Genomic DNA, 25,265 nt, shown 5'->3' with positions numbered 1-25,265 from the left:
ATTCGAACCCGGACCACTTGACTCAAAGTCTGGTGAGGATGCCACCACAGCATCGTCTAACGTTGTGTGAATAACCCTGCAATACTGTGTTGTATATGTTACCTGGCAGTCAGCAATCGGATTTAGTATGTTTTCAAAGACATTCTGCAAGCAAACATTGAATGTTCCATTTGATGAGGAGTTTTCAATACAATTCATCGAACATAGAACAGTACAACATAGAACAAGGTCCTTCAGCCCACAGTGTTGTTTCAATCTAATTAGGAATCAAATGCCTAGAGGGAAGTGATGGGCAGGTAAGAAGATAAGGTGAGAGAGGGAAAAATTTTAATTCCACTTCCCATTCCTATTCCAACATGTGAATCCATGGCCTCCTCTTCTATCGCAATGAGGCCACACTTAGGTGGAAGGTGTTGTAGCATGGATGAAATCACCGGAGAAACAGAGTCACTGGTAGATACAAAGCAGCTTCTTTATTCGACAACACAAGGTACAGCAGGCATCATATGGACGGAGATGCTTTCAGTAGAAAGGTCTGCTAGCCCAATGTGGGCTCGATATTTATATGCTAAACACAAAGGCAATTGCTTCTTAAAAAGTTACAGACAATGCATAGACAATGCTTCCTTTTGAAGCTACATACAAACATCACACCTTCTGACTTCATCCTTTCCTTCCGACGCCAACATGTCTGGCTTGGTACCCACAGCCTTTAGGAATGCAAGTTAAATCCACAATAAATTTATTTGGCATTTTACGTGCTAACATAGAAGACAATTAATATTTATGATGTATAGATAATACTGTCTCCGAAGCTACAGCATCAGGTCAAACTACAGCGCCAGAAGCATCTGGTATTCACACCTTTTTAGGAAGCACATTGTTGTGGACTCAATCCACAGTACTTTGTCAAATAGTCAAATAGAAGTCTGGTGGCCAAAGTCATTTAAGTGAAAACAAATCATCTATCCCAAAAAACTTATTCTAACAGGAGGAGCAAGACCTTATATTCTGTCTGGATAGCCTCCAAACTGATGGCATGAACATCGATTTCTCGAGCTTCCAGTAATGCCCTGCTCCCACCCTTCACTATTCCCCATTCTTGTTTCCCTCTCACACATTCTCTCCTTACCTGCCCATCACCTTCCTCTGGTTCTCCTCACCCTTTTCTTTCTTTCATGGCCTTCTGTCCTCTCCTCTCAGATTCCCCCTTCTCCAGCCTGTTATCTCTTTCACCAATCAACTTCCCAGCTCTTTACTTCACCCCTCCCTCCTCCCAGCTTCACTTATCACCTTGTGTTTCTTCCTCCCCTCTCCCGACCTTCTTACTCTGACTCCTCATCTTTTTTTCCTCCAATCCTGATAAAAGGTCTCGGCCCAAAATGTCGACTGTATTCTTTTCCATAGACACTGCCTGGACTGCTGAATTTCTCCAGCATTGTGTGTGTGCGCGTGTGTTTTGCATGCCACGTCTTATTTACCTTCCCATCAACCTGCGTAGCCACTTTCAGGAAGGTCTGGGCTCTCTGATCCCTCTGCAGATCAGCACTGTTAATGGTCTTGCCATTAACAGTATGCTGACTCTTTACCTTTGATCTCCCAAGGAGCAACTCTTCACATTTGGTTGGGTTAAGTTCCATCTGCCATTTGTTGCTCACCTCTGCAAATGATCAATATCCCACTGTGTCCTTTGCCGGTCTTCTACACTATCCACCTATTTGTCTTCATCCAGGCCATATACAACATTGATGTAGTGGTCATCATGTTCATCTGCCACATGGAAGGTCTCTGGTTCAATATGTCCCTTTATTAGAGGGCAGCACAGCAGTGGCATCGATAACCTATCACCTCCCGCTCCCCCACCCCTTTGTCTTTCAAATTACTGGTTTTTCAACTGAACCTACCAGCCTTCTCCTTCCAACCCTCCCCCACCTTCTTTATAGGGCCTCTGCCCCTTCCCTCTTCAGTCCTGACAAAGGGTTCCAGCCTGAAACATCCACTCATCGTTTCCACGGATGCTGCCCAACCTGCTGAGTTCCTCCAGCATGTTGTGAGTCTTGGATATCAGACCGCTGTAAATGACACTGGAGAGGTAGCAATGGGGTATAAAGAAATGACAGACGAACTTAATGAGCACTTTGTGTCAGTCTTTACTCTGAAAAACAGTAGCAGAATGTCAGAAATGAGAGTGTCAGAGAGCAGAAGTGAGTATCATTGCTATTTCTAAGGAGAAGGTACTTGGACCAGCTGAAAACTCTGAAGGTAAATAAGTCACCTCAGCCAGATGGACTACACCCCAGGGTCTGAAAGAGATAGCCTAAGAGATTAGGGAGGCATTAGTAAAGATCTTTCAATAACTAGATTCTGGAATGGTTCCAGAGGACTTGAAAATTGCAACCTCACTCCACTCTTCAAGAAGGAATTCTTTGAGGAAATAACTGACAGGATAGAGAAAGGAGACTCAGTGGATGTTGTTTATTTGGATTTTCAGAAGGCCTTTGACAAGGTCCACACACAAGTCTGCTTAATAAGATCCATGGTATTATAGGAAAGGTACTAGCAGGGACAGAAGAGTGGCTGACTGGCAGGAAGCAGAGTAGGAATAAAGGGGGTCTTTTCGGGCTGGATGCTGGTGACTAGTGGTGTACTGCAGGAGTCGGTGAGAGGACGTTGTATGTCAATTATTTGCATAAAGGAATTGATGGCTTTGTGGTCATGTTTGTGTATGCTACGAAGATAATTGGAGGGGCAGGTAGTGTCTGCAGAAGGACAAGTCTTAGACAGACTGCAGGAATGGGCAAAGAAGTGGCAAATGAAATATAGTGTAGGGAAGTGCATGGTCATGCATTTTGGCAGAAAGAATAAAGGTGTATACTATTTTCTAAAAAGGGAAAAAATTCAAAAAATCGGGCTGGCTGGTGGCGCAATGACATCAGCGCTGGACTCTGGAATGGAGGTTCCCAGGTTCGAATCCAGTCAGGGCCACTCCCGAGTATGCTTTCCATCCGTGCCGGGTTGAGTGTCGAGATCAGAACTCGACCTCGTAAAATAAAGGGAAAAATATTGCGAAATAGACGTCTGTGTGAGGAGTGGCACGCCACAGTCTCTCTCTCTCTCTCTCTCTCACTCCACGCCTTCTAAAGGCATGAAAAAGACATCGTCCCACCAACATCGCACACGCACAGATGCATGCACGTCAAAAAAAATCCAAAAAATCAGAGGTGCCGGGGACCTCACGCAGAATTTCATAAAGTTTAACTTGCAGGTTGCATCTGCCTGGTTATGGAATGGACTGGCTACCTGTTGGAAATAGTCACAGCTTAGTGCTTCTGTGTAGAGCAGCGGTCCCCAACCACTCGGTAGCAAAGCATGTGCTACCGAGCCGTGAGGAAACCATATGAGTCAGCTGCACCTTTCCTCATTCCCTGTCACGCACTGTTGAACTTGAACATAGGGTTGCCAACTGTCCTGTATTTGCCGGGACATCCTGTATTTTGGGCTAAATTGGTTTGTCCCGTACTTCCCCCGCTAAGGTAGAGCATTCCTATGAAACCTTTCGTGCCGAAATGGCGTGAAGCGAAGAAGCAATTACCATTAATTTATATGGGAAAATTTTTTGAGCGTTCCCAGACCCAAAAAATAACCTAGCAAATCATACCAAATAACACATAAAACTGAAAATAAATAACACTAACATATAGTAAAAGCAGGAATGATATGATAAATACACAGCCTATATAAAGTAGAAATAATGTATGTACTGTACAGTATAGTCCGGAAGATGAAGGCAAAACCGAATTTGTGGGGAAAAAAAATCGGCACATACGCGCGTGCGCACACAGGTGCCCATGCAAGGCTTCATGGTCATGGTAGTCTTTCCTGGGTGAAAGTGTCCCAGGATTTGACTGCTATTTTTGTTCCTTATTTGGGAGTGAGAACGTTGGCAACCCTAACTGTAAAAGACATGTCAAGGTGAGTTTAACCCTACTTGAACACCCCCTCCCCACCCCTCCCCCCCCACCGCCAGTCGGCAAGAATATTGTCAATATTAAACTGGTCTGCGGTGCAAAAAAGGTTGGGGACCCCTGGTGTAGAGAATGTTACTTCATAAACATTGCTTATGTCCATCATAAGCGTGTCGTTACTTTGTCTAGGTCTTGGAACATTTATTTGCACAAGACTGTTGAATGGAATTGACTGCCAGATCAGATGGAATGACACGAGAATTAAATTAGAGCCAAACCCAAGTACAGTGTTGTTCATAACCCAAAGTAAACTCTATGTGTACGCAGAGGGACAAAATTCTTGGCATATCATTGCCGGTTTAGCTCTTGTATCTACAAGAGAACACGCAGATAATGGCAATTAATCCTCACTTTCACTAATCTTGTCCTTCTAAGCAGTAGAAGTCATGCATTTGAGAGGTGATATTGACAAAGCTTTTTTGATTTTCAAATAGTGGGGTATTCCATACCTTCCAGTCTCACTACCAGTGTGAGTTCAACCAGATGGCTATGACCTTCAGGACTCGTACCATATTGATCACTAACGGTGCTACCAAGCCACTCTTAGAAATGTACATTTAAGCCTTCACCAGGGACTGACTCATCAGCTGAAGGTGCTAGTGGTAATCAGTTCTCTAATCCATATTTTTCCAGTTGATTTCTTAAGGTATTCACAAGGCTTTGAAGCAATATTGGAGAGTACCAGGGCCACTCCCATCTTACTTTATCCTACTTAGTTGGCATCTCAGGGAGCCTGACCTGCTACTCTATGATGCTAACTGAAAAGACACCATGGAGGCACACAGCATGGATACAGGTCTAATAGGCAAAGCTCAAATCATTCATGCTGATTCTGTTGCTAAGTGACCTAGTCCCATCTGCTCATGTTCGGCCAATATCCCTCTAAACCTCTCCAAGCCATGTACTAATCTGGATAGCTTTTAAATGTTTAGATGGCTTTTAAATGTGTGTGCACCCTGATGTCTTCCCAATCGTTGCAGGGGACTTCAACCAGGCCAGCTTGGGGAAGTCTCTGACAGCACTACCACCAACATGGGATATTTTTCCATAGTTTATTTTGCAGGAGGTTAAATATTATCTTTATTTGCAACATTAAAATCTCCAGATAAATCAGATATGCACCTAAAAGTAAAGTAAGATTTCCAATTATGCAGAAAGATGAGACAAAAGAGGCTTCCCCTTTTCCATAAACTTCTAAAATTAAGGTGATATCCTATGGAAGAATTAAACCAAAGGTATTTTTGCACAAATGGAGAACAATTACAAGTAAAATCATTTCAAAGGCCTCCAATACAACTACACTGACAGTGAGGTAGTCAATTAGCAGTCATTCTAGAAAAGTTATTTTATAAACGAACTGCAGCGAATGCTCTCTGCTCTTCATAAAAAGAAATGAGCTAAGGAATGGAAGATATTATCGCTGCAAGCTGTTGGCTTTAGAATTAAGTTCTTCCAAGCAGTTACAAGCTCTGCTTCAATATGTAATTTAGCCCAATACCCCTTATACCGGTAATGTGTTCAATACAATTTTCCTCAGCAAGCATTCCTCTAGTTCTGCAGAAGGATGACTACAAACTCAAGGGTTTAAGTGGCATTGTAAGCTTAAATACGATGTAGTTAATGGGACACATCTTTAATTCAAAAAGAACTTTGAAAATGTTAATTACAGAAATCATAAAACTTAACTTTTGAGACATAATTGCTGTATGATGTAAACAGCTCAGTTGGTCTCACAGAATGATATCAAAGTCACAAAGGAGTCCCCAGTGATCACTACAAAACCGTCCACATTCCAATTTGTCTTGACCCACGAGGGACATTTCCTTTGGGACAATTTGACCTTCGCTAGAAGCCCTGTAAAACACACGGTCAAAGCGGAGCCTACAAGCATAAAACGCCTTCAAATTATTATTAGCCGTAGTATCCCAGGTGTATCGGCAGTGTTCGGGTTTGTTTAAGAATTCCCAGACATCTGAGATATTAGCTGGCAATCCTCCTAATTTTTTCACCTGCATAAGAAAAAAAACACAGAAGACAAGTCACACTCAACTTACTGTATGTCTACATCAGGTTCCTAGATCATATCCCACCACCCCAAGTTTATTATCTTACATCAATCTATCAATACCTAATACCAGGTGAAAGACTTCCAGCAGGAAGGGACATAACACAAGGCAGTTCCCCTTATCTGCTCCACACCGAAAATGTTCAACTACAAAATACTTCCAGTCCAAAATTAATAATATGCTGTCACAAATGGCAAATTAAGTAAGAAACTAACTAATAAGATAATAAGAATCTATGGAACATGCTAAGGTAAATATTAAGGATGTGCCGAAAACATTTCAGAAGAATCTTTACAGATCTTTTCCTTAGTTCCATAAAATCAAAGAATCTTGAGAAAAGTATTGTAATCATGGTTGCATGTAACAATGAAAATATTTTTGATAGAAGCTTAGAAGTATGTATATAGCTTTGCCTTCTATTAAAGCCTGTCAGAGCCTTATCAATACATTGTCCAAGGCCTGCTTGTTTTTGCACAAGCCAGCAAGACTGGTTTGTGTAAATTTATAACATATATTTTTGGAGTTGCCTCCTGCAGAAATGGGGTTAGACTTAATGTTAGTTAGTTCTTTCTTCAGCCTTCTCTGGCTTAGTTCGGGCTTCTTAGGGGTGGAGGGTGGGGGAGTTTCTTTTTTCTTTATTAATTTTTTCTATTGGGCTGATTTAGTACTATAAAGATGTCTGCAGTGTCGGGATTTCCTCTCTGATCATGTATTCCTCTTCCGATCTCATGAGTTTACATTATGGTTAACCCCTTACACACCAAAGGGTTAACATTAAATTATGGCTCACATTATTATTTTTGTCTCTTGGAATACAAATGGTCTAAACCATCCAATAAAATGGAAAAAGATTTTCAAAGTATTCCAAAGACTGAATGCTCACATTATTTTTGCACAAGAAACTCATGTAAAGAAAGAGGATAATCAACGCTTCTTTAATTTCTGGAAAAAACAACAATATCACTCGAACTCCCAAGCCAAAGTCAAAGGCGTTTCAATTTTTCTAGATCCTTCAATTACATTTACTCATCAAGACATTATTTCAGATCCTAATGGTAGATTCTTGTTAATTACTGGGTTACTTTTTAACAAAAAGGTTGCTATGGTTAATGTTTATGCTCCGAATGTGGATAATCCTGAATTTTTTAAGCACCTATTCACTTCCTTTCCTAACTTAAACGAGTATATGTTGATAATGAGCGGTGACCTTAATTTATGTTTAAATCCCATGTTGGACAGATCCATAGGTAGTCCAGCTCTACCGAATAAGTCGGCTATTCTTATCAACTCTTTTATGATTGACTCTGGGATTTCAGAAATTTGGAGATTTCTACACCCAAAGGACAAAGAATTCTCATTCTTTTCACATGTTTATCATTCTTATTCTCAAATTGACTTTTTTTTTATTGACTCTCAATTAATCCCAACTGTAATTGATTGTAATTATGACATTATCGCCATTTCGGATCATGCTTCAATGAAACTTTCTATTAAGTTAATGGATACTTCTTCTACTAATAGACAATGGCGATTTAACCCTATTTTGCTTCAAGACTTGGACTTTGTTAAGTTTATGAAGGGACAGATTGATTTCTTCTTTTCAACTAACATTACGGAAGAAGTTTCCAACGAAACAGTATGGGATGCTTTTAAAGCTTAAATCTGTGGTCAGATTATTTCCTATTCGGTTGGTTTGAAAAAATGTACTAAGAATGAAATACTCTTGTTGGTTAATAAAATTAAGGAAATTGATTAAAAAAAATACGCTATTGCTCCTAGTAAGGAGCTTTATAAACAGAGTTGAACTTCAAATGGAACATAGTTTACTATTAACAACCTCAATCAAAAATCAATTAATGAGAACAAAGTAAGTTTTATATTCATAGTGATAAATCGGGTAAATTATTAGCTAATCAATTGAAATTTACTTCGGTTAAACATCAAATTACTAAGATTCGTAAACACGATGATACTTTGACAGTTGAGCATGATGAGATAAACAAAACCTTTCAAGAATTTTATACCTCTTTATACCATTCTGACTTTCCTCATGATTTTAACATCATGCATGATTTTTTCAGAAAATTGAATTTTCCGAAGCTATCACCCAAAGACTGCTTATCATTAGAAACTCCTATTACAAAGGAAGAAATAACAGCTGTAATCTCATCAATGAATTCTGGTAAAGCACCTGGTCCGGATGGTTTTACAGTGGAATTTTTAAAATCCTTTTCCTCTATTCTCTCTCCTTGGTCGTCTAGAATATTCAAAGAAGCAATCAGTTTAGGTAAATTACCACAATTGTTTTAGGAAGCTTCTATTTCCTTGATTCTTAAAAAGAATAAAGATTCTACTGATTGTGCATCATATAGACCGATATCTCTTTTGAATGTAGATTCAAAAATTTTTTCTAAAATTTTAGCAACTAGGTTAGAGAAGGCATTACCTCAAATTTTATCTGTGGACCAAACAGGATTTATTAAAAACCGTTACTCATCTTTTAATATTAGGAGGCTAATGGAATATTGTTTATACCCCCTCATTTAACACTCCAGAATGTATTATTTTATTAGATGCTGAGAAAGCCTTTGATAGAGTTGAACGGCCTTATTTATTTAGTGTGTTCGAGAAATTTAATTTTAGTCTGATATTTATATCCTGGGTTAAATTGTTACATCATACCCCTGTAGCTTCGGTTTGTACTAATAATCAAAGATCTCCCTTTTTTCGTCTATCTCGCGGTACTAGGCAAGGATGCCCTCTTAGTCCTTTATTATTTAATATTGCCCTTGAACATTTAGCAATTGCTATCCGTGCCTCGCCCAACATTTTTGGTATTACCCGTGGAAGCGAAACACATAAATTATCACTATATGCAAATAATTTGTTATTATATATCTCTAATCCAGAGAAGTCAATTCCTGTTATTTTAGCTTTGTTGGCTCAATTTAGTAATTTTTCTGGTTACAAATTAAACCTTAATAAGAGAGAATTATTTCCCCTAAATAAGCAGGTTCCTATTTATGGATGTTTACCATTTAAATTGGTTACTGACTCTTTTACATATTTAGGGATTATAATTACGAAAAAGTATAACGATTTATTTAAAGCTAATTTTACCTTTAATTGATCAGATTAAACTTTTGTTTACTAAATGGTCACCAATGTCTTTGTCTTTGATCGGTCGGATCAATGCTATTAAGATGATTATTTTGCCTAAATTTCCATATGTATTTCAATCAGTTCCAATTTTTATTCCAAAATCTTTTTTTGATAATGTTGACTCAAAAATTTCTTCATATATATGGCAGAACAAAAACCCTAGGCTAGGTAAAAGGCATTTACAGAAATCTAAAAAAGAGGGGGGGGAGTTAGCGCTCCGGAATTTTAGATTTTATTATTGGGCAATTAATATTCGATACTTAAAATTTTGGTTACAAGAGTTGCATGCAATTTCAAGTCCACATTGGGTAAATCTTGAATGTAATTCACTACAAGGGTTTTTCTTTGGGTTCGGTTTTAGGGACTTTGCTTCTTATAATTCTTTCTAAACTGTATAAACAAATGAATAATCCAATAGTTAAGCATACTTTACGTATATGGTTTCAATTTCGAAAATTTTTTGGGTTGAACCAATTTATTTTAGCAAGTCCTATTATATCTAATTTCTTTTCTCAACCTTCCATTATGGATCAAGCTTATTTAGATTGGAAAATCAAAGGTATAGTATGATTTTGTGGTTTATTTTTGGATAATTGTTTTATGTCCTTTGATCAACTATCTAATAAATGTAATTTACCTAGATCTCGCTTTTTTAGATATCTACAGGTTAGAAACTTTTTAATTATGGTTTCTCCTAATTCTCCACACTTATATCCAATGGATATTTTGGAAAAAATTTTAGATTTAAATTTCTCTCAGAAAGGTGTTGTAGCAACTATTTATAATATAATTACGAATTTATGTCCTGATGTATCTAATAAAATTAAAACTGATTGGGAAAGGGAACTTAAGATTACCGTACCGATTGAAAAATGGGAAAAAATTCTTCAATTAGTTAATTCATCCTCTATGTATGCTAAACATGTGTTGATACAATTTAAAGTAGTGCACAGGGCTCACATGTCCAAAGATAAATTATCTCATTATTACTCTTATATAAATCCTACATGTGATAGATGTCACTCCGAAATAGCTTCTTTAACTCACGTTTTGGTCATGTCCTTTGTTGAAAAAATATTGGAAAGATATTTTTGATATTTTTTCAACAGTTTTGAATATAGACTTACAACCTCACCCAATTACTGCTATTTTTGGGTTACCAATGATAGAATCAAATCATTTAACCTCTTCAGCTCGTCAGATGATTGCATTTCTTACTTTAATGGCTAGAAGATCCATTTTGCTGAATTGGAAAGAGATTAATCCTCCTACCATATTTCATTGGTTTTCACAAACTATGTTGTGCTTAAATTTGGAAAAAATTAGAAGTGTTGTTTATGACCCTTCCATTAAATTCGAAAAGACTTGCAGGCCATTTATTCAGTATTTTCATATGATGTAATTTGACCATTTCCAAACTATTTTACTTCTCTGTAGTGTTGGTTGAGAGGAACGGAGTCGTCGACACTAAGGTTTTCTTTTCTCCCATTTCTTACAATGTTAAAACAGCCTGGGTCTTTTTTTTAGTTTAGTTGATTAATTCTGTTTAGATTAGTTTTATTGGGGGGGGGGGGTATTATTTTTTTTCTTTTTCATTATTTTTGTTTAGATATTTTTCTTTGTTCTATATTATTCATTGGTATCCTATATAATTGGGAGTTTTATCATTTAAATATTATTTGGCTTTATAATCACTCATGTTAATTATAACCATGTATTCCCAATAATTTTGTACTACTATGTCATGTTTATATCTTTATGAAACTAATAAAAATATTGAAAAAGAAAAAAAGACTGGTTTGTGTAACATGGTCGGGTGAACATGAATGCAGAGGGACCACCGGGATCAATTCCAGTCTGTGTATAAGTGAACAGTTACAATAGACGATGTAGTTGTTCATGTGATATTTTCTCCCCACACTGAAACATGTTCAGGTAGCAGCAAAGCTTTGGTGTGTTAGACTGTGAGTCAGTCACCCAAGGACACCCAGCCTCTGACCTGCCTTCGTAGCCATATTTTTTTTCTGTAGCATGCCACCTCCATGGTAACTCCTACGAGAATGCTGGAAAAATCATGGATCAGGTAATAAAACAAGAAAATAAACTTTCACAGAATTCTAAAACTGAGGCTATGAGTGACCTTCCTTCTTCCAAACGCAAGGCGCCGCTTAACTGTGAACTCTTCACCAAGCTGTTTACGATTACTGATCTAACATTGTTCCATTACAAAGGCTCATTTAAGAGGGTCAGTACTTAGAAAACTGGGCAGATACAACATTGTGCTGTTCCATATGTAGTAAAAGTGGCAGCCACAGCAATAATCTGTATTTTTGTTAATATAATGGAAATTTCTCACTAATAACAAAAAACCTGTAATATATTCTAAATGGATAAAAGTTAAATGCCTATACTGGACGTACCTTTATTTCACTCATAGAATGTGGACAGAGCTGCCAAGGTCAGTGTTTGTCACCTAACTCTAATCATCATATGTCTGCCATATAGTAAAGACATTTCAACAGTTTCATGGACAGAAAATTAAAGGGTTTAAACATAGCAATGCTGAAGGAACACATGCAAAATGCTGAAGGAACTGAGCAAGTTAGGCAGCATCTATGGACAGGAATAAACAGTCAATGTTTTAAGCTGAGATTCTTCATCAGGACTCCTGCCTTAAGGAATCAGGGTTTAACTTGTAGTCTGTGGCATTTCAATGCACTGAGTGTCTTTATCTCTCTTAATGGCAATGATCACAGGATTGGGAGGTGAACCAGTGAAACAAGGAAGATATTCTTTGGACAGTAAACTAAACAGATTGTTTGACAGGGAAAAGACAATATAATTTAAGGTACATTACCGTAAGGAAGAACAGATGGAACATGTGTTGAAGGGCTAGCCATGTGCATGGCAAAATTAATTTTCCTCTATTCCACTGCACTCTTTCACCAGCGCACATATGAAGCCATGGCAGGTGATAACATGCAAATCTCTAAACTCAAGGTAATTCAATCCATATTTCTGCAAGTCAGACAAAACTGTTCAAATGTACCTTCTGTCACAAGCTCACCTCACTATCTCTCAGATTGGTATCCCCTCCAAATATTACAGTGGCATGCTCTGGTACTTCTTCCATTTTCTTGAGCACAGTCCTCAGTTGTTTAATCCGCTCCTGGGAATGTTCCTTGGTGCTCTCCAGGTGGGAAGTCATCAAGTAGAGCTCATTCCCAGCAAGGTTCACCTACAACACAGGATATGTGGCAGCAGCAAAACATTATTTGTTTCATACATCATTTCTCAATCACTCCAAGAAATTGAATGATCAGTGCTAACTAAAATGTATAATTCATTTCTTTCACTTGACAAGCAGCATTTAAAAATGTAAAAATAGATCCCAGTGTTCAGCCGGCCTGGAAATCAACTTAGTAAATTCATGTTCTCTTGAAGAAATAACAGCAAAAGGTTCATTATTTTAAACATTCTGCAGTTGCAAGGTATAGGAACGGGCTGTAAGTCTCCATATTTTGTTTGGGGAGAGTCAAATATTAAACATTATTTTTTAATTGGGTAAGCTGGTGCAAGAAAACCAATGACAAAAATCGAACTTTGTCCTTCCTCCATCGAATTTTAATAGAGATATTTTATCCTAGTGAGCAGTACAACAAAATCCACAACAGTCAATAATAACTATATTCATTTAGACCCTAAGATATAGGAGCAGAATTAGGCCATTTGGCCCATCGAGTCTGCTCTGCCATTTCATCATGTCTGATCCATTTTACCTCTCAGCCCCAATCTCCTAGCTTTTCCTCTTCTCCCTTCACGCCCTGACCAATCAAGAATCTAGCAACCTCTGCCTTAAATATACGTAAAGACTTGGCCTCCACTGCCAGCTATTGCAAAGAATTCCACAGATTCACCACTATTTGGCTAAAGGAATTCCTCCTCACCTCCATTCTAAAAGGACACCCCTCTATTCTGAGGCTGTATCCTCTAGTCCTAGACTCTCCCGCTATAGCAAACATCCTCTTCACATCCACTCTATCAAGGCCTTTCAACATTCGATAGGTTTCAATGAGGTTAACCCTCATTCTTCTGAATTCCAGTGAATACAGGCCCAGAGCCATCAAACGCTCTTTATATGACAAGCTGTTCAATCCTGGAATCATTTTCATAAACCTCCTTTGTCAGCACATCCTTTCTAAGGGGCCCAAAACTGCTCACAATACGCCGAGTCCTTCGACTTCCCATTTCATGTCTCATTTTCTTCCGTTAGAGAATAGTTATAAGATAAAATTAAGCATGTAAAATTAACCTCAATTACTAACATTTCTGTCATCTGTCAACTCCTTAAATGAAAAGGAGTTCTGTTCAGGAGTTGTGATGTCAATGTAAGAAGTTTATCTCAAATGTCATGTGGAAGTTATTTTAACGACTTTATTTAAAAGGTTCCTACTTTCATAGGCAGGTGAAGGGCTACATTTGTAGTGCCATAATTTGAACCAAGAATGCACAAAGGATTTGAGGATTTATATATTCACCCTTTCATTGAAGACATAGGTATCCAAACATCAGAAGAAAACGGATTTAACAGTGCAAAGAAATCCCAATAAACATTTCCAATTTGCAAGTACACAGCAGAGTAACTAAACATATTAAACTGATGCAAAAGTATAACTTTCACAACTCCTGCTAGAAAAGCATGAATAGAAACTTTTAAAAACAATGTTAACTGTTTCCTTTCAGCGTAACTAACACTTTGCTTTAGAAATTAATTCCTTTTTGTACTACACCAAGTGATACCCTGGTTCCTTCGCATTCTACCTACCTGAACAACAAGGAGGTTTCTCATCATGGAGGTGGTTGGGAAATCTATTATTTCTCGTTTCAATAATTTCACTCGAGATTTTTTCAGCATAATAGTTGTGTAGTAACCATCGCTGTTTGCTTAAAAAAAGAATGTACAACTTAGGTTGTTGTATTAACACTTTCTACCCTCTTCCCCCACCCCACCTCCAGTCTAAAGTCAATTGCATTCTATCCATTTCATCAATTTGGCAGTTTAAATTGGTAATGCACTCAAAGATGCTACACCAAAAAAAAACTAACTGGCTTGGATGTTGAGCCACATAAATATACTACAATTAAGGTGGTATTTTAAGAAATGCCTAATAAAAAGGATGTACAAAAGACACGTTAGGGAAACAATTCTAGAATTTAGAGACAAGGAATAGATGGCTGGTACAGGCAACCAAAAATGAAGCTAACATTGTGCACAGGCAAGGAGTATGCTTGCTAATAGCCTGATGTACACAAATTTGATTGCACAAAGTAGCAGTCCAAGTAAAACACAGGAGAATTAACCCAGGTAAGTGTGGAGTGGTTCATTTCAGTAGGTCAAATTTGAAGACAGAATATTAATGGTAAGACTCTTGGCAGTGTGGCGGTTCAGTGAGGTCTTGGGGTCTGTGTCCATAGGACACGCAAAGCTGCTGCGCAGGTTGACAATGTTGTTAAGAAGGCATATAGTGTGTTGGCTTTCATCAACCATGGGATTGAGTTCAAGAGCAGTGAGGTAATGTTACAGCGAAGTAAGACCTCAGTTAGACCCCATTTGGAGTACTGCGTTCAGTTCTGGTCACCTCATTGTAAGGGGAATGTGGATACTATAGAAAGAATGCAAAGGAGATTTACAAGGATTTACTGGATTGGGGAGCATGCCTTATGAGAATAAGTTGAGTGAACTTGGCCTTCTCTCCTTGGAGCGACGGAGGACGAGTGGTGACCTGATAGAGGTGTATAAGCTGATGAGAGGCTTTTCTCCAGGGTTGAAATGGCTAACACAAGGGGGGTATAGTTTTAAGGTGCTTGGAAGTAGGTACAAGGGGGATGTCAGAGTTAAGTTTTTCACACAGAGAGTTGTGGGTGTATGGAATGCACTGCCAGTGAAGGTGATAGAGGCGGATAGGGTACTTTAAGAGACTCTTAGATAGGTACACGGAGCTTAGAAAAATGTTGGATTGTTTGGTAGGTAAACTCTAGGCAGTTTCTAGAGTAGGTTACATGGTCAGCACAACATTGTGGGCCGAAGGGCCTGTAATTTGCTGTAGATTTATACGTTTCTTTGTTTTCTATGAGATACACGAGAGCAGCCTTTATCTTATTGAGAATTTAGCTTCCACTTAGTGACCATCCACTTAGTTACCTGTCAGGAATATAGTTTATGTAAAGAATGAATCCTGGTAGAGGTATCCAGTTGTGTGATCATTGTCTGGTTCAGGGAATTCAAAAATCCTCGTAATTGTTTCCTAATGCATCACTATCTAACTAATAACCAGAATTTGTGGATATTTGCGTTTCTCAAAGATTAATGAAATATATTAAGCAAAATTATCACCATACCTATCAAACTGAAAACATACCAATAAAACTAGTAAACAGTTATTTACTAGGTGGGACAAAGTGCAGTTCCAAATATCATTTACTAAAAGAACATGAAATGGAGAGGGGAATGAGGTTGTACTTGTAATGCAATGTACCTTTAAGGCCAATATGTAGCATTTTGAACACTATTTTTCTGCTAAATTGCCACGCGAACAATAACTTATACTTAGATAAGAGCTTTAACATTGTAAAATAATCCCAGGAATTTCAAAGTAACATCATCAGGCAAAAAGTGCAACTGAGCCACGTAAGAAAATATCAAGACAGGTGACACTATATTTGATCAAAGAAGTAGGTTTGATGCTCTTAGAGAGGGGTAGAGAGTCCAAAATATTTAGAAAAGTGAATCCTATGGCTGAAGACATACACAGCTGAAAACACTGTCAGTGCTGACTGAAATTTGGAACCTTTATGTGTTTAGTCAGCAAAGAGAGAAAAACTTTCTTTTTCAATCTTTTTATTAATTTCATAACATAGAAACAAAACATAGCAATAATACAAATAGTAGGAGATATATTGTTACACTGAAAATAAGTAATTGTAAGACCAAATAGTATAAATTAACAAGGCTCCCAATCATGTAAAAATAGCAACAAATAATACAAAGCAAAAAAAAACTGGGAAAAAATCATGAAAAAGAAAAAAAAAATAGAAAAAAAACAAACCCCATCCCCCCAAAAAAAAACACAGAATTAGTCAACTAAACTAAAAGACTTGGGCAGTACTAACAACTTAAGAATAGGAAAGAAGAAAACCTTAGTGTCAACGACTCCATTCCTCTCAACCAGCAGTACAGGGAGATAAAACAAGTTTGGAAATGACCAAACATGCCCAGGCATCATCCCTGATGAAGATGGTGGAGATTGTCATCGAAACTTCAGTTAAAATCAATGCCTGTACCTGGCTGGAAGCCCGAGCAGCATTTATTCGTCATTTATGCCGGGAAAGCACTAGATCCTTAAACCAAGCTAAATATGCATTTTTCTCATTTGAACATAAATGATATTCAAATCATCAAGGTTCTTTTTCTAGCTCAGAGCTTATCTCATACCTGGAATTAGAACATAGTTCACTGCTCTCTTCTTTAAATAATTATAATAGGGCTCAATTACTTCCTGAAGAAACACAATGTCAGGGTTATACCTTCAAAACAAAAGATTGGTACCAGTATTAGTTTATTATTCTCACATGTATTGTGATACAGTGATAAACTTATCTTGCATACTATTCAGACACATTAAGTCATTACACAGTGAATTGAAACAGAACAAAGTAAAACAATAATAATGCAGAGAAAATGCAGAGCAGGTAAAGAATAAAGTGCAAAGTCATAATGAGGTAGGTTGTGAGGTCAAGATCCCATCTTATTGTACTAATAAAGCACCTAATAGTCTTATTACAATGGAACAGAAGCTGCCTTTGAAACTGGTATACGTGCTTTCAGGCTTTTGAATCTTCTGCCTGAAGCAAGAAGGGAGAAGAGAGAATGTCGAGGTGGATAGTGTCTTTGATTATGCCAGCTGCTTTACTGAGACAGCAAGAAGTAGAGACCTATATAGAAGAGTAGAGGGGAAGCTGGTTTCCATGATGCGCTGAACTGTGTCCCTAACTCTCTGTAGTTTCTTGCAGTCGGGGCAGAGCAGTTACCATACCAAGCCCTGATACAAGGATGCTTCCTATGGTGCATCAATAAAAAATTCTGGAACAGAGGGGAAGAAAATCCAGATAACCAATGTAGAAAAAGATAGAAGAGAGTAAATACTACTGTGGTAACATCAGGACATGGGAGCCAGGTTGAACTGAGACTGGGGACAAGAGTATCAAGATTGGTATCTGAACCGTGTGCATCAACATCTTGCATTGGTCATATTTAATCCAGTAAAATAACTCCCAAGGCACTTCACAGGGGTGTTATCAAGCACAATTAGGTATATTACGACAGGTGACAAACAGCTTTGTTGAAGTGGTGGTTTTTCAGGGGCATTTTAAAGGATGAGAAAGAAGTTGGGGACACTGATATTACAGAGAGAAAGTTCTGACACTTTGGATCGAGGCAGTTAAAGGCACTTTCAATTGTGCAAAGTAGCACATTGTCAAAGGCATTTGCAAAAGCATGACTGAAAGATTGATGTGGGAAAGAGGGATTACATGCAAAATTTAATTCCAGATGCAATTCACTAGAAAATGAAGCAGTCTATGTCTGCATACAACAAGACTATACAACAGTCAACATGTTGATTTATTGGCAAGCAACATCCATACTTGAAAGTGCAAGGCAATAACTAATCTCAAGCAAGAAGGTGTCTAACTGCCAATGATATTACCATTACCATGTGCCCCATCACCAGTATCCTGAGGTAAGTCCACGGCCTCCTGTACGGCCACGATGAGGCCACACACTGGTTGGAGGAACAACGCCTTATATTTCGTCTGGGTAGCCTCCAACCCAAAGGCATGCACATCGATTTCTCAAACTTCGGTAACTGCCCACCTCCTCACCATTCCCATTCCCCTCTCTCACCTCCTCATCTCCTTACCTGCCCATCACCTCCCTTTGGTGCTCTTCCCCTTTCCCTTTTTCCCCATAGTCTTCTATCCTCTCCTATCAGATTCCTCCTTCTCCAGCCTTTTAACTATTTAATCTATCAGCTTCCCAGCTCATTACTTCACCAATCCCATTTTCACCTATTATCTACCACCTTGTACTTTTTCCTCCCCTCCCCCCACCTTCTTGCTCTATCTTCTGATCTTTTCTCCCCCAGTCCTGATGATGATGAATGGTCTCAGCCTGAAACGTTGACCGTTTACTCCAGAGATGATGCTTGGCCTGCCGAGTTCCTCCAGCATTTTGTGTGTGGAGTAAGTCAGCAGCTGGGTGTCCTCAGGTAAGACTCTTATCTCCTGACTCAGCTCCCACAGCATTGCACCTTCCAGGACAAAGCAGCCCACCTGACTGCACCCCGTCTACCACTACAAACATTAACACCTTCCAACAAAGAGTACCAGATTGCAACGTATACCATCTACAAAGTGCATTCAACACAGTTAGTCACAGATGCATCACTGCAAACTTCTTGCCAACTCACATAACCCTCTGTTCCTCATCATTGGTGGATCTAAATCTAGAGATTCCCTACAACATCACGGAGGCATCTTAACCAGATAGACTGCAATGATTCACCTCTACATTCTCAATAACGATAACTACTTATCTTCCAGTGACTGGGCAGTGGGGTGGAGGTACGTCTCTACCAAAGGAAGTGTAAGGCTCTCCTTCCCTCTGCTAGCCTGCAGTTCACCCTTGGGCGAGGTGTAGCACCTGCTTAGCTCCCCTGATCAGCTTCTCGTGAAGCCATGGGAGCAGGTGATGGATGGTCGTATGAGCAGCTGAAGCAAATTTACAATTCCTAGATATGTGACCACTGACGCCAGGCAGACAATATCTGAAGAGTATTATGATGGCTGGGGTCGCCTGTCTTGTAAAGTCAATGTCCAGAAGGCAGCAATGGCAAGCCACTTCTGAAGAAAAATTTGCCAGAAACAATCATGGTCATGGAAAGATCACGATCACCCACATCATACGACATGGCACAATGAATGAACGAGCGATACCTGCATCCCATACAATTAAGAAAAACAAAATGAAGATAGACTGTCAGAGTGCAAGGACAGAATGGGCCTTTTCCATTAAGATGGAGAGAAATAGCACTGGAATAAAAGTCCTATCTGAAGATTAACTGGGGATACAGAAAATCTTTGGAGACGTAAAAGGGAGGGTGAGCAGATTTATGCAACAACTCAAGGATTAAACAAAAAAGGGTTAGAGCAAAGTTTAGATGCACAGTTCTGCTAAAGGAGTTTAAAAGGTAAATAATTTAGGTTTACAAAGCAATAAATACTAGAAAAATTTAAGGAAGGTTATAGGTAAGAAAACAGAAGTTTGCCACCATAGATTATTATGTAAGGTGTTAACTTTCACACAGACAGGGATATGCTGCATAATTCAAGACCTGTGTCAGTTTTCTGAGGAAAAAACACTCCTAAGCCAACTACAAAACAGAGCAAAATCTTCTCGATCCTGAAGTCAAATTAGTCATTAATCCAAAAATATACAAAATGTTAGCTAATAACAATTGAAAGCCTGATAAAAGACAAGGGTCTTCATTTCTTGACCTGAAAGAATCAAACGAGGGGTGATTGATAAGTTCGTGGCCTAAGGTAGAAGGAGTCAATTTTAGAAAACCTAGCACATTTATTTTTCAACATAGTCCCCTCCTACATTTGCACACTTAGTCCAGTGGTCGTGGAGCATACGGATCTTGGACCTCCAGAAAGTGTCCACAGCAGGGGTGATTGATAAGTTTGTGGCCTAAGGTAGAAGGAGATGAGTTATACAGCTCTCATTACATGCACATGCAGTTCAACTCTGAGTGATTATGCAGAAAGTTTGAAGTTAATAACTTATTAGATAATAACTCATCAGGGGTGATTGATAAGTTTGTGGCCTAAGGTAGAAGGAGCTGAGTATTAATTTCAAACTTTCTGCATAATCACTCAAAGAGTTGACCTGCATGTGCATGTAACGAGAGCTGTATAACTCATCTCCTTCTACCTTAGGCCATGAACTCATCAATCACCCTTATAAATCTATACACTCTTAAAAGGCCAACTAAATAAATAACAAGTTAACTGTGGGTTGACAATAATAATGAAACAATTGTACTCACAGCGCCAAGCAACAGCAAAAACCACGTGCTCTTTCCGATAGGTTTGCTGAATCAAGTCCATCGATGTTCCAGGTTAACAGTGAGATGGTACTTTCATCTACATGTGACTCTGTGCCATCCCCATTATTCGTCTGCACACTGTTATCGTCTGTTAAATCAATGCTGCATTTAAAGAAAGTTAATATGGATGTGTCTGGTTACATAAGAGTGCTTAAAACTGCACATCTGAATATCTTGTCATTTCATGGAGTAAAACATTCATAACCTGCCGGAGAATTTACTGAGAATATTATGGAAATTTAGATCCAAATAAGACAAAACTCCAGCAACTAGCAAAAGGAACTTCTATCTTTCAAAAGATTGATGGTTTTCATAGTGATCTCCACGGCCTCCAGTTTTTGCTCCAATTAACAACAACACAGGAGGTATATAATTAGCATTAATAATTTTCTTTTTACAAGGTGAAGAATTTCCAATAAAATGCTGAACTATGCCTGCCTTACAACTTCCAAATTTGTAATATTAGCACATATAGCTCTGAGACTCAGTAAGCTTGCCCACCTCAGGAAATAGAGTAAGGTTATCACTCCAGTCAGTAGTGGCTGGACATGCAATCATTTCTGCATGGTGAGTATCATGACTGAATGCCATTTTGCTGTAATCCTTACCCAATATACCATTTACAGCATTACAACTTTATTTAAGCAAACCTAAAGTTTAGAGTGCAGTCTTTATTACTACTTAATACCTCAGCTCCAAGATCTTCCTCTACTCCAAAGGTGAGTTGCAAACTGCTGCTTTTGGAAGTATTTTTACTAACATCCAGTAATGTCTTCACAATAATTTACACAATACCTTTTCCATTAATTACTTAACTAATAATTCACTCTATTGGATACGTCCTTAGTAAGCAACAATGTGCCATGTAACAACCCTAATTTGGGGTTTAAGCCACTGTGAATATAGTTAACAACATCTAAATGCACATACATATATTGATACATTACATTAATATGAACTTACATTCAACTGCATAACTCTCTGAAAAAAAAGTCTAAGTACCTAGCTGTGCTTCCTAGATAGCTTAAACATGCAGTGTTTTTTGTATTTCTGATGAGAGAGCTCATCTGAGCCATAGTGTTTAGAATGTCCAAACCAACCAATGTATATTTAAACTGCTGCAGATTCTTAAATATTTCCAAAAGTTGTTACATAACTCTCTGCAGTTCTTTTACAACCCTGTAAACTACTTTTCAAAATAAGTGATCATCATTATAAATAACTGAAGCTAGCTTCAGTCTAGCTTCATTTTCAAGCACTGCAAGTCAACAAATGAACCCACGATCTGTGCAAAGGTGGAAGCTCAAGGCTCTTCCAACTACAAAACAATTAAGTCGTCAATAATTTTCAGAAGTACAAAAAAATGTTCTTCATACAATGAAACACTCAAATGTGACTTATGAATTTTAAAATTAATATCCATTTCTCAGCACCTTGAGCTTTGTATTTCTTCTTTGAATAAGTTACAACACACTTAACCAAAGAATGATTATGTTAATAGTTAAGACCTGTAAGGTGTGTGCATACCTTTGGAAATCTGCTGCATTTGTTATCTGTGAGGCAGCTTCCATTGCAGAGCAAGATGGCTGAAAAGCTGCTTCGAAATAGGAGTTGAGAGCTCTCTGTAAACAATTAGGGAAAACAAAAATCATACAGAATGGATCATATTAAATACTGTTTAAATGTGAAAATGCTAGAAGCTCTGATTGTCAATCATCTCATGACTGGTTTTGCTCCTTTCCCATTCCAGTGTAATTTGCTTAACATTGATTGTACAACAGTCATTCAAATTTATATCTCAGCAACATGAGAATGATCACAGGCAAAAAAGTTTAAGCAATGCAAAGTGAATACCTAGGTGTTTGAGTGGGATCTTAGAAAACAAAAGATATGAAATTATTTCTTCTTTTCACTTCCCATGCACTTGCGGCATTAGCTTCATCACACAAACCGTAACTATTCAGGAATGCACCAACTGAAAGAGTAATGAGGGAAGGGAATCATATCCAATGAGTGAATAAAAAGCTGACAGATGAGGATGGCTTTAAGGATGATTATCTACAGTAGAACCTCAATGATGGTAAAACCGGTGAGAAATTACCAGTGTTCCCAAAACACCACATCAGATGAAAAATACTATGGATTCCGGTTTATTGGGCCATCGGTCAATTCGTGTAGCCACTTATTTGGGATAACTCTTAAAGAGCAAAAACTAATCGAGATGATAGCTAGGATTCCTTTAATTTATTTGAGGCAACTATGCCTCTTAATTGGGATAGGAGACTGTGGCCAAAGTTTCCAACTGGCGCCAGCCGTGTGGCCTTTAGACACACCATGCTTCAAGTGAACAGTTTTTAAACAGTGTCAGTTGTGTGTGTTTGTGTTCAAAAAGCACTGGTTTTTGTCTCTGATAGATTGTGAGAATTAAGCTGTAAAGCAATTCAGAACCTTTTTGTTCACTGTGGTTTCAAGCATTCGGGCTTGGAGAAGCCGGGAGTGAACGTGAAAGGACTTCACTACTTAACAAGTTAGGAACTATGAAGAATTTGAAGTTATTGACAATCATCTTGAATGTTACAACGAAAATGAAGATTTGGAGGATGCAATTTTCAAAAGCATTATATGAAGGTAGTTCATGATAAGGATGCTTGCAGCTCAGACAGAAATTACTTTTTCAGGGTGACAGACTACAAAAAAAAATTTGGTCACTAGTACAGAGAAACAAAATTACAGAAGGTCCTGGGGTTACACAGCATTACACTTCTGGGAACTGTTAGTAAATCGAACTGTTGGCAAGTCAAAAGTGAACAAAAACAACTGCGATAGGTAAGTGACAACCAGCTGGCCTCACTGACTCAGTGATTGAGCAAGCAAGTCTACTCTGCTCAGTTTAACCCAGCATCCAACTTCTGCAGCTTGAGAGAAATAGGGAGAGTAGGCACAGGAAAATGCCCTGTTCCCACTCAGAAGATGCTTGCATCAGTACAACAGCCGTCAAATTTATCCCCACCCACCCTGCCAGTCTCCCAAATATTTGCATGTACAGTGCATCCATGGGTCAGGCATTCATAACCTGGAGAGCACACATACATGGACGTGTACTTTAAGAGAAAAAGTTGTGAACACTTAGCCGGTCAGGCAGTTTCTGTGAAAAGAGAAACAAAGTTACCATACGCATTGTTTTTCCCTCTACAGATGCTGGCCAACCTGCTGAACATTCTCAGCATTTTCTGTTTTTGGTTCAAATTTCTAACACTAGAGGTGTATTTTGATTTTAATTTTGTGTACGTGAAGAGCTGTGACTTTCAGGGCCCACAGCCCTTACATTGGGAAGATCGATTAGGCTAGGTACTTTGTTTTTTCCAAAATAACAAGCACAAACACCATGAAAAAGGCCGCCTTCTTCGCTATAAATGTTCAATGATTTATGACTATGGTACTTTTTTCAGCAATTTACATTGAAGGAGGAAGAGATGGATAGATAAAGAGCTAGATAATCAATGAATCGCTGTGGTGGATGAAAGAAATTCCATGTCCTTCCAAGTAACTTTACAACCACTTGGGAGAACACCTGAAAGACCACGAATGATATCAAACTAGCTCCATTTTAGCAGGATTAACTGCGTCCTAATTACAAATATATCCCATGAATAAGGATGAGAAAATCGATTCAAGGTCTGCAGGGTCTCAACCTGAAATGTTGACGATTCCTCTTGACCCAATAAGTTACTCCATGCAGAATGGGTTGCTCCAGATTTGCAATCTCCTGCTTCTCCACGGACACAACGTTTTTCACGGTGGGGCCACCAATGCTTTTATCCCAACGCACATCAAAGTTGCTGGTGAACGCAGCAAGCCAGGCAGCATCTCTAGGAAGAGGTGCAGTCAACGTTTCAGGCCGAGACCCTTCGTCAGGACTAGCTGCGTTCACCAGCAACTTTGATCTGTGTTGCTTGAATTTCCAGCATCTGCAGAATTCCTGTTGTTTAATGCTTTTATCCCCCTTACCAGACACCAGCATTACAAAGGCACCAATTTTTACGGCTTCTACCAGGTATTTGGTACCTACTTCCAGGAGCCATTCATTTTCCGCTAGGTAACACTGCGCTACGCTCCCATCCGTGCCGGTCACAACGGAGAATTCGGCGCAAACACCCTCACGGTAACGGCGCAACGCCCCGTCGTCCCCTTCCTCCTCGCCATCGGGCTGCGGGCTCTCCGCTGCTTGGCCATCCGGGCCCGAAAGCCTCGGCCTCTTGCATTGCGGCTCGCTCATGGCGGGGGGCGGGAGGAGCAGCGCTCCCGCTCCGCACCCGCGGCTCGCATCCGGCGCTGGGCGTCCGCGCACCCCCGCCACCCCTGCTCCCCAGCACCCCCAGCCGGCGGGCCCCGGCGTAGCACGGGCAATGAAGCGTTCCGGTCAGGGACAGCCATGCTGCCGAACTCTGATAATTGACCGTAAAAAAGTAAGGTCATGTCAATCCCAGACATCCCACCCTGCAAAAACTCATTTCAGGGAGGTAACACCACCACCCCCGCCCCCGGGCGACCTCCAAGGGTGTATGTATACAGGACATTTGATTATGAAAGAACACAACAATTTATTTGATCACATATTGAAACTATTTACACACACACATATATATTCCTTGTTGAGTATTTTGTTGGCAGTCTAAATGCTAGTGCAAATTGCTTTTCTATTTCTTTTGCAAACTTCCCTTGTACAGCTCCTCTGAACATTCAGGTTCCAGTGGCATGTTCACAATAGCTGCTGTCTTGGTTGA

The 25,265-nt window shown here is 39.0% G+C and overlaps 1 protein-coding gene across 1 annotated transcript; it reads right to left on the bottom strand.

Annotated features, from left to right (window-relative positions):
* Positions 1-5,063: 5,063 nt before the first annotated feature.
* On the bottom strand, positions 5,064-24,842 carry tdp2b (tyrosyl-DNA phosphodiesterase 2b). The gene is made up of 7 exons (XM_072283547.1): positions 24,551-24,842; positions 22,009-22,103; positions 20,422-20,583; positions 16,746-16,837; positions 14,079-14,197; positions 12,321-12,491; positions 5,064-6,034 (listed from the first exon to the last, which is right to left on the bottom strand). The coding sequence occupies exons 1-7, from the start codon at positions 24,755-24,757 to the stop codon at positions 5,756-5,758; spliced, it is 1,125 nt and encodes a 374-aa protein (XP_072139648.1). The 5' UTR covers positions 24,758-24,842; the 3' UTR covers positions 5,064-5,755.
* Between the last annotated feature and the right edge of the window lie 423 nt (positions 24,843-25,265).

Source organism: Mobula birostris, chromosome 19, assembly GCF_030028105.1.
Source record: "Mobula birostris isolate sMobBir1 chromosome 19, sMobBir1.hap1, whole genome shotgun sequence".
In the NCBI taxonomy this organism is placed as follows: domain Eukaryota; kingdom Metazoa; phylum Chordata; class Chondrichthyes; order Myliobatiformes; family Myliobatidae; genus Mobula; species Mobula birostris.
Note: the sequence above shows the minus strand (reverse complement) of the source record. Positions and strands in the feature narration are given on the sequence as shown.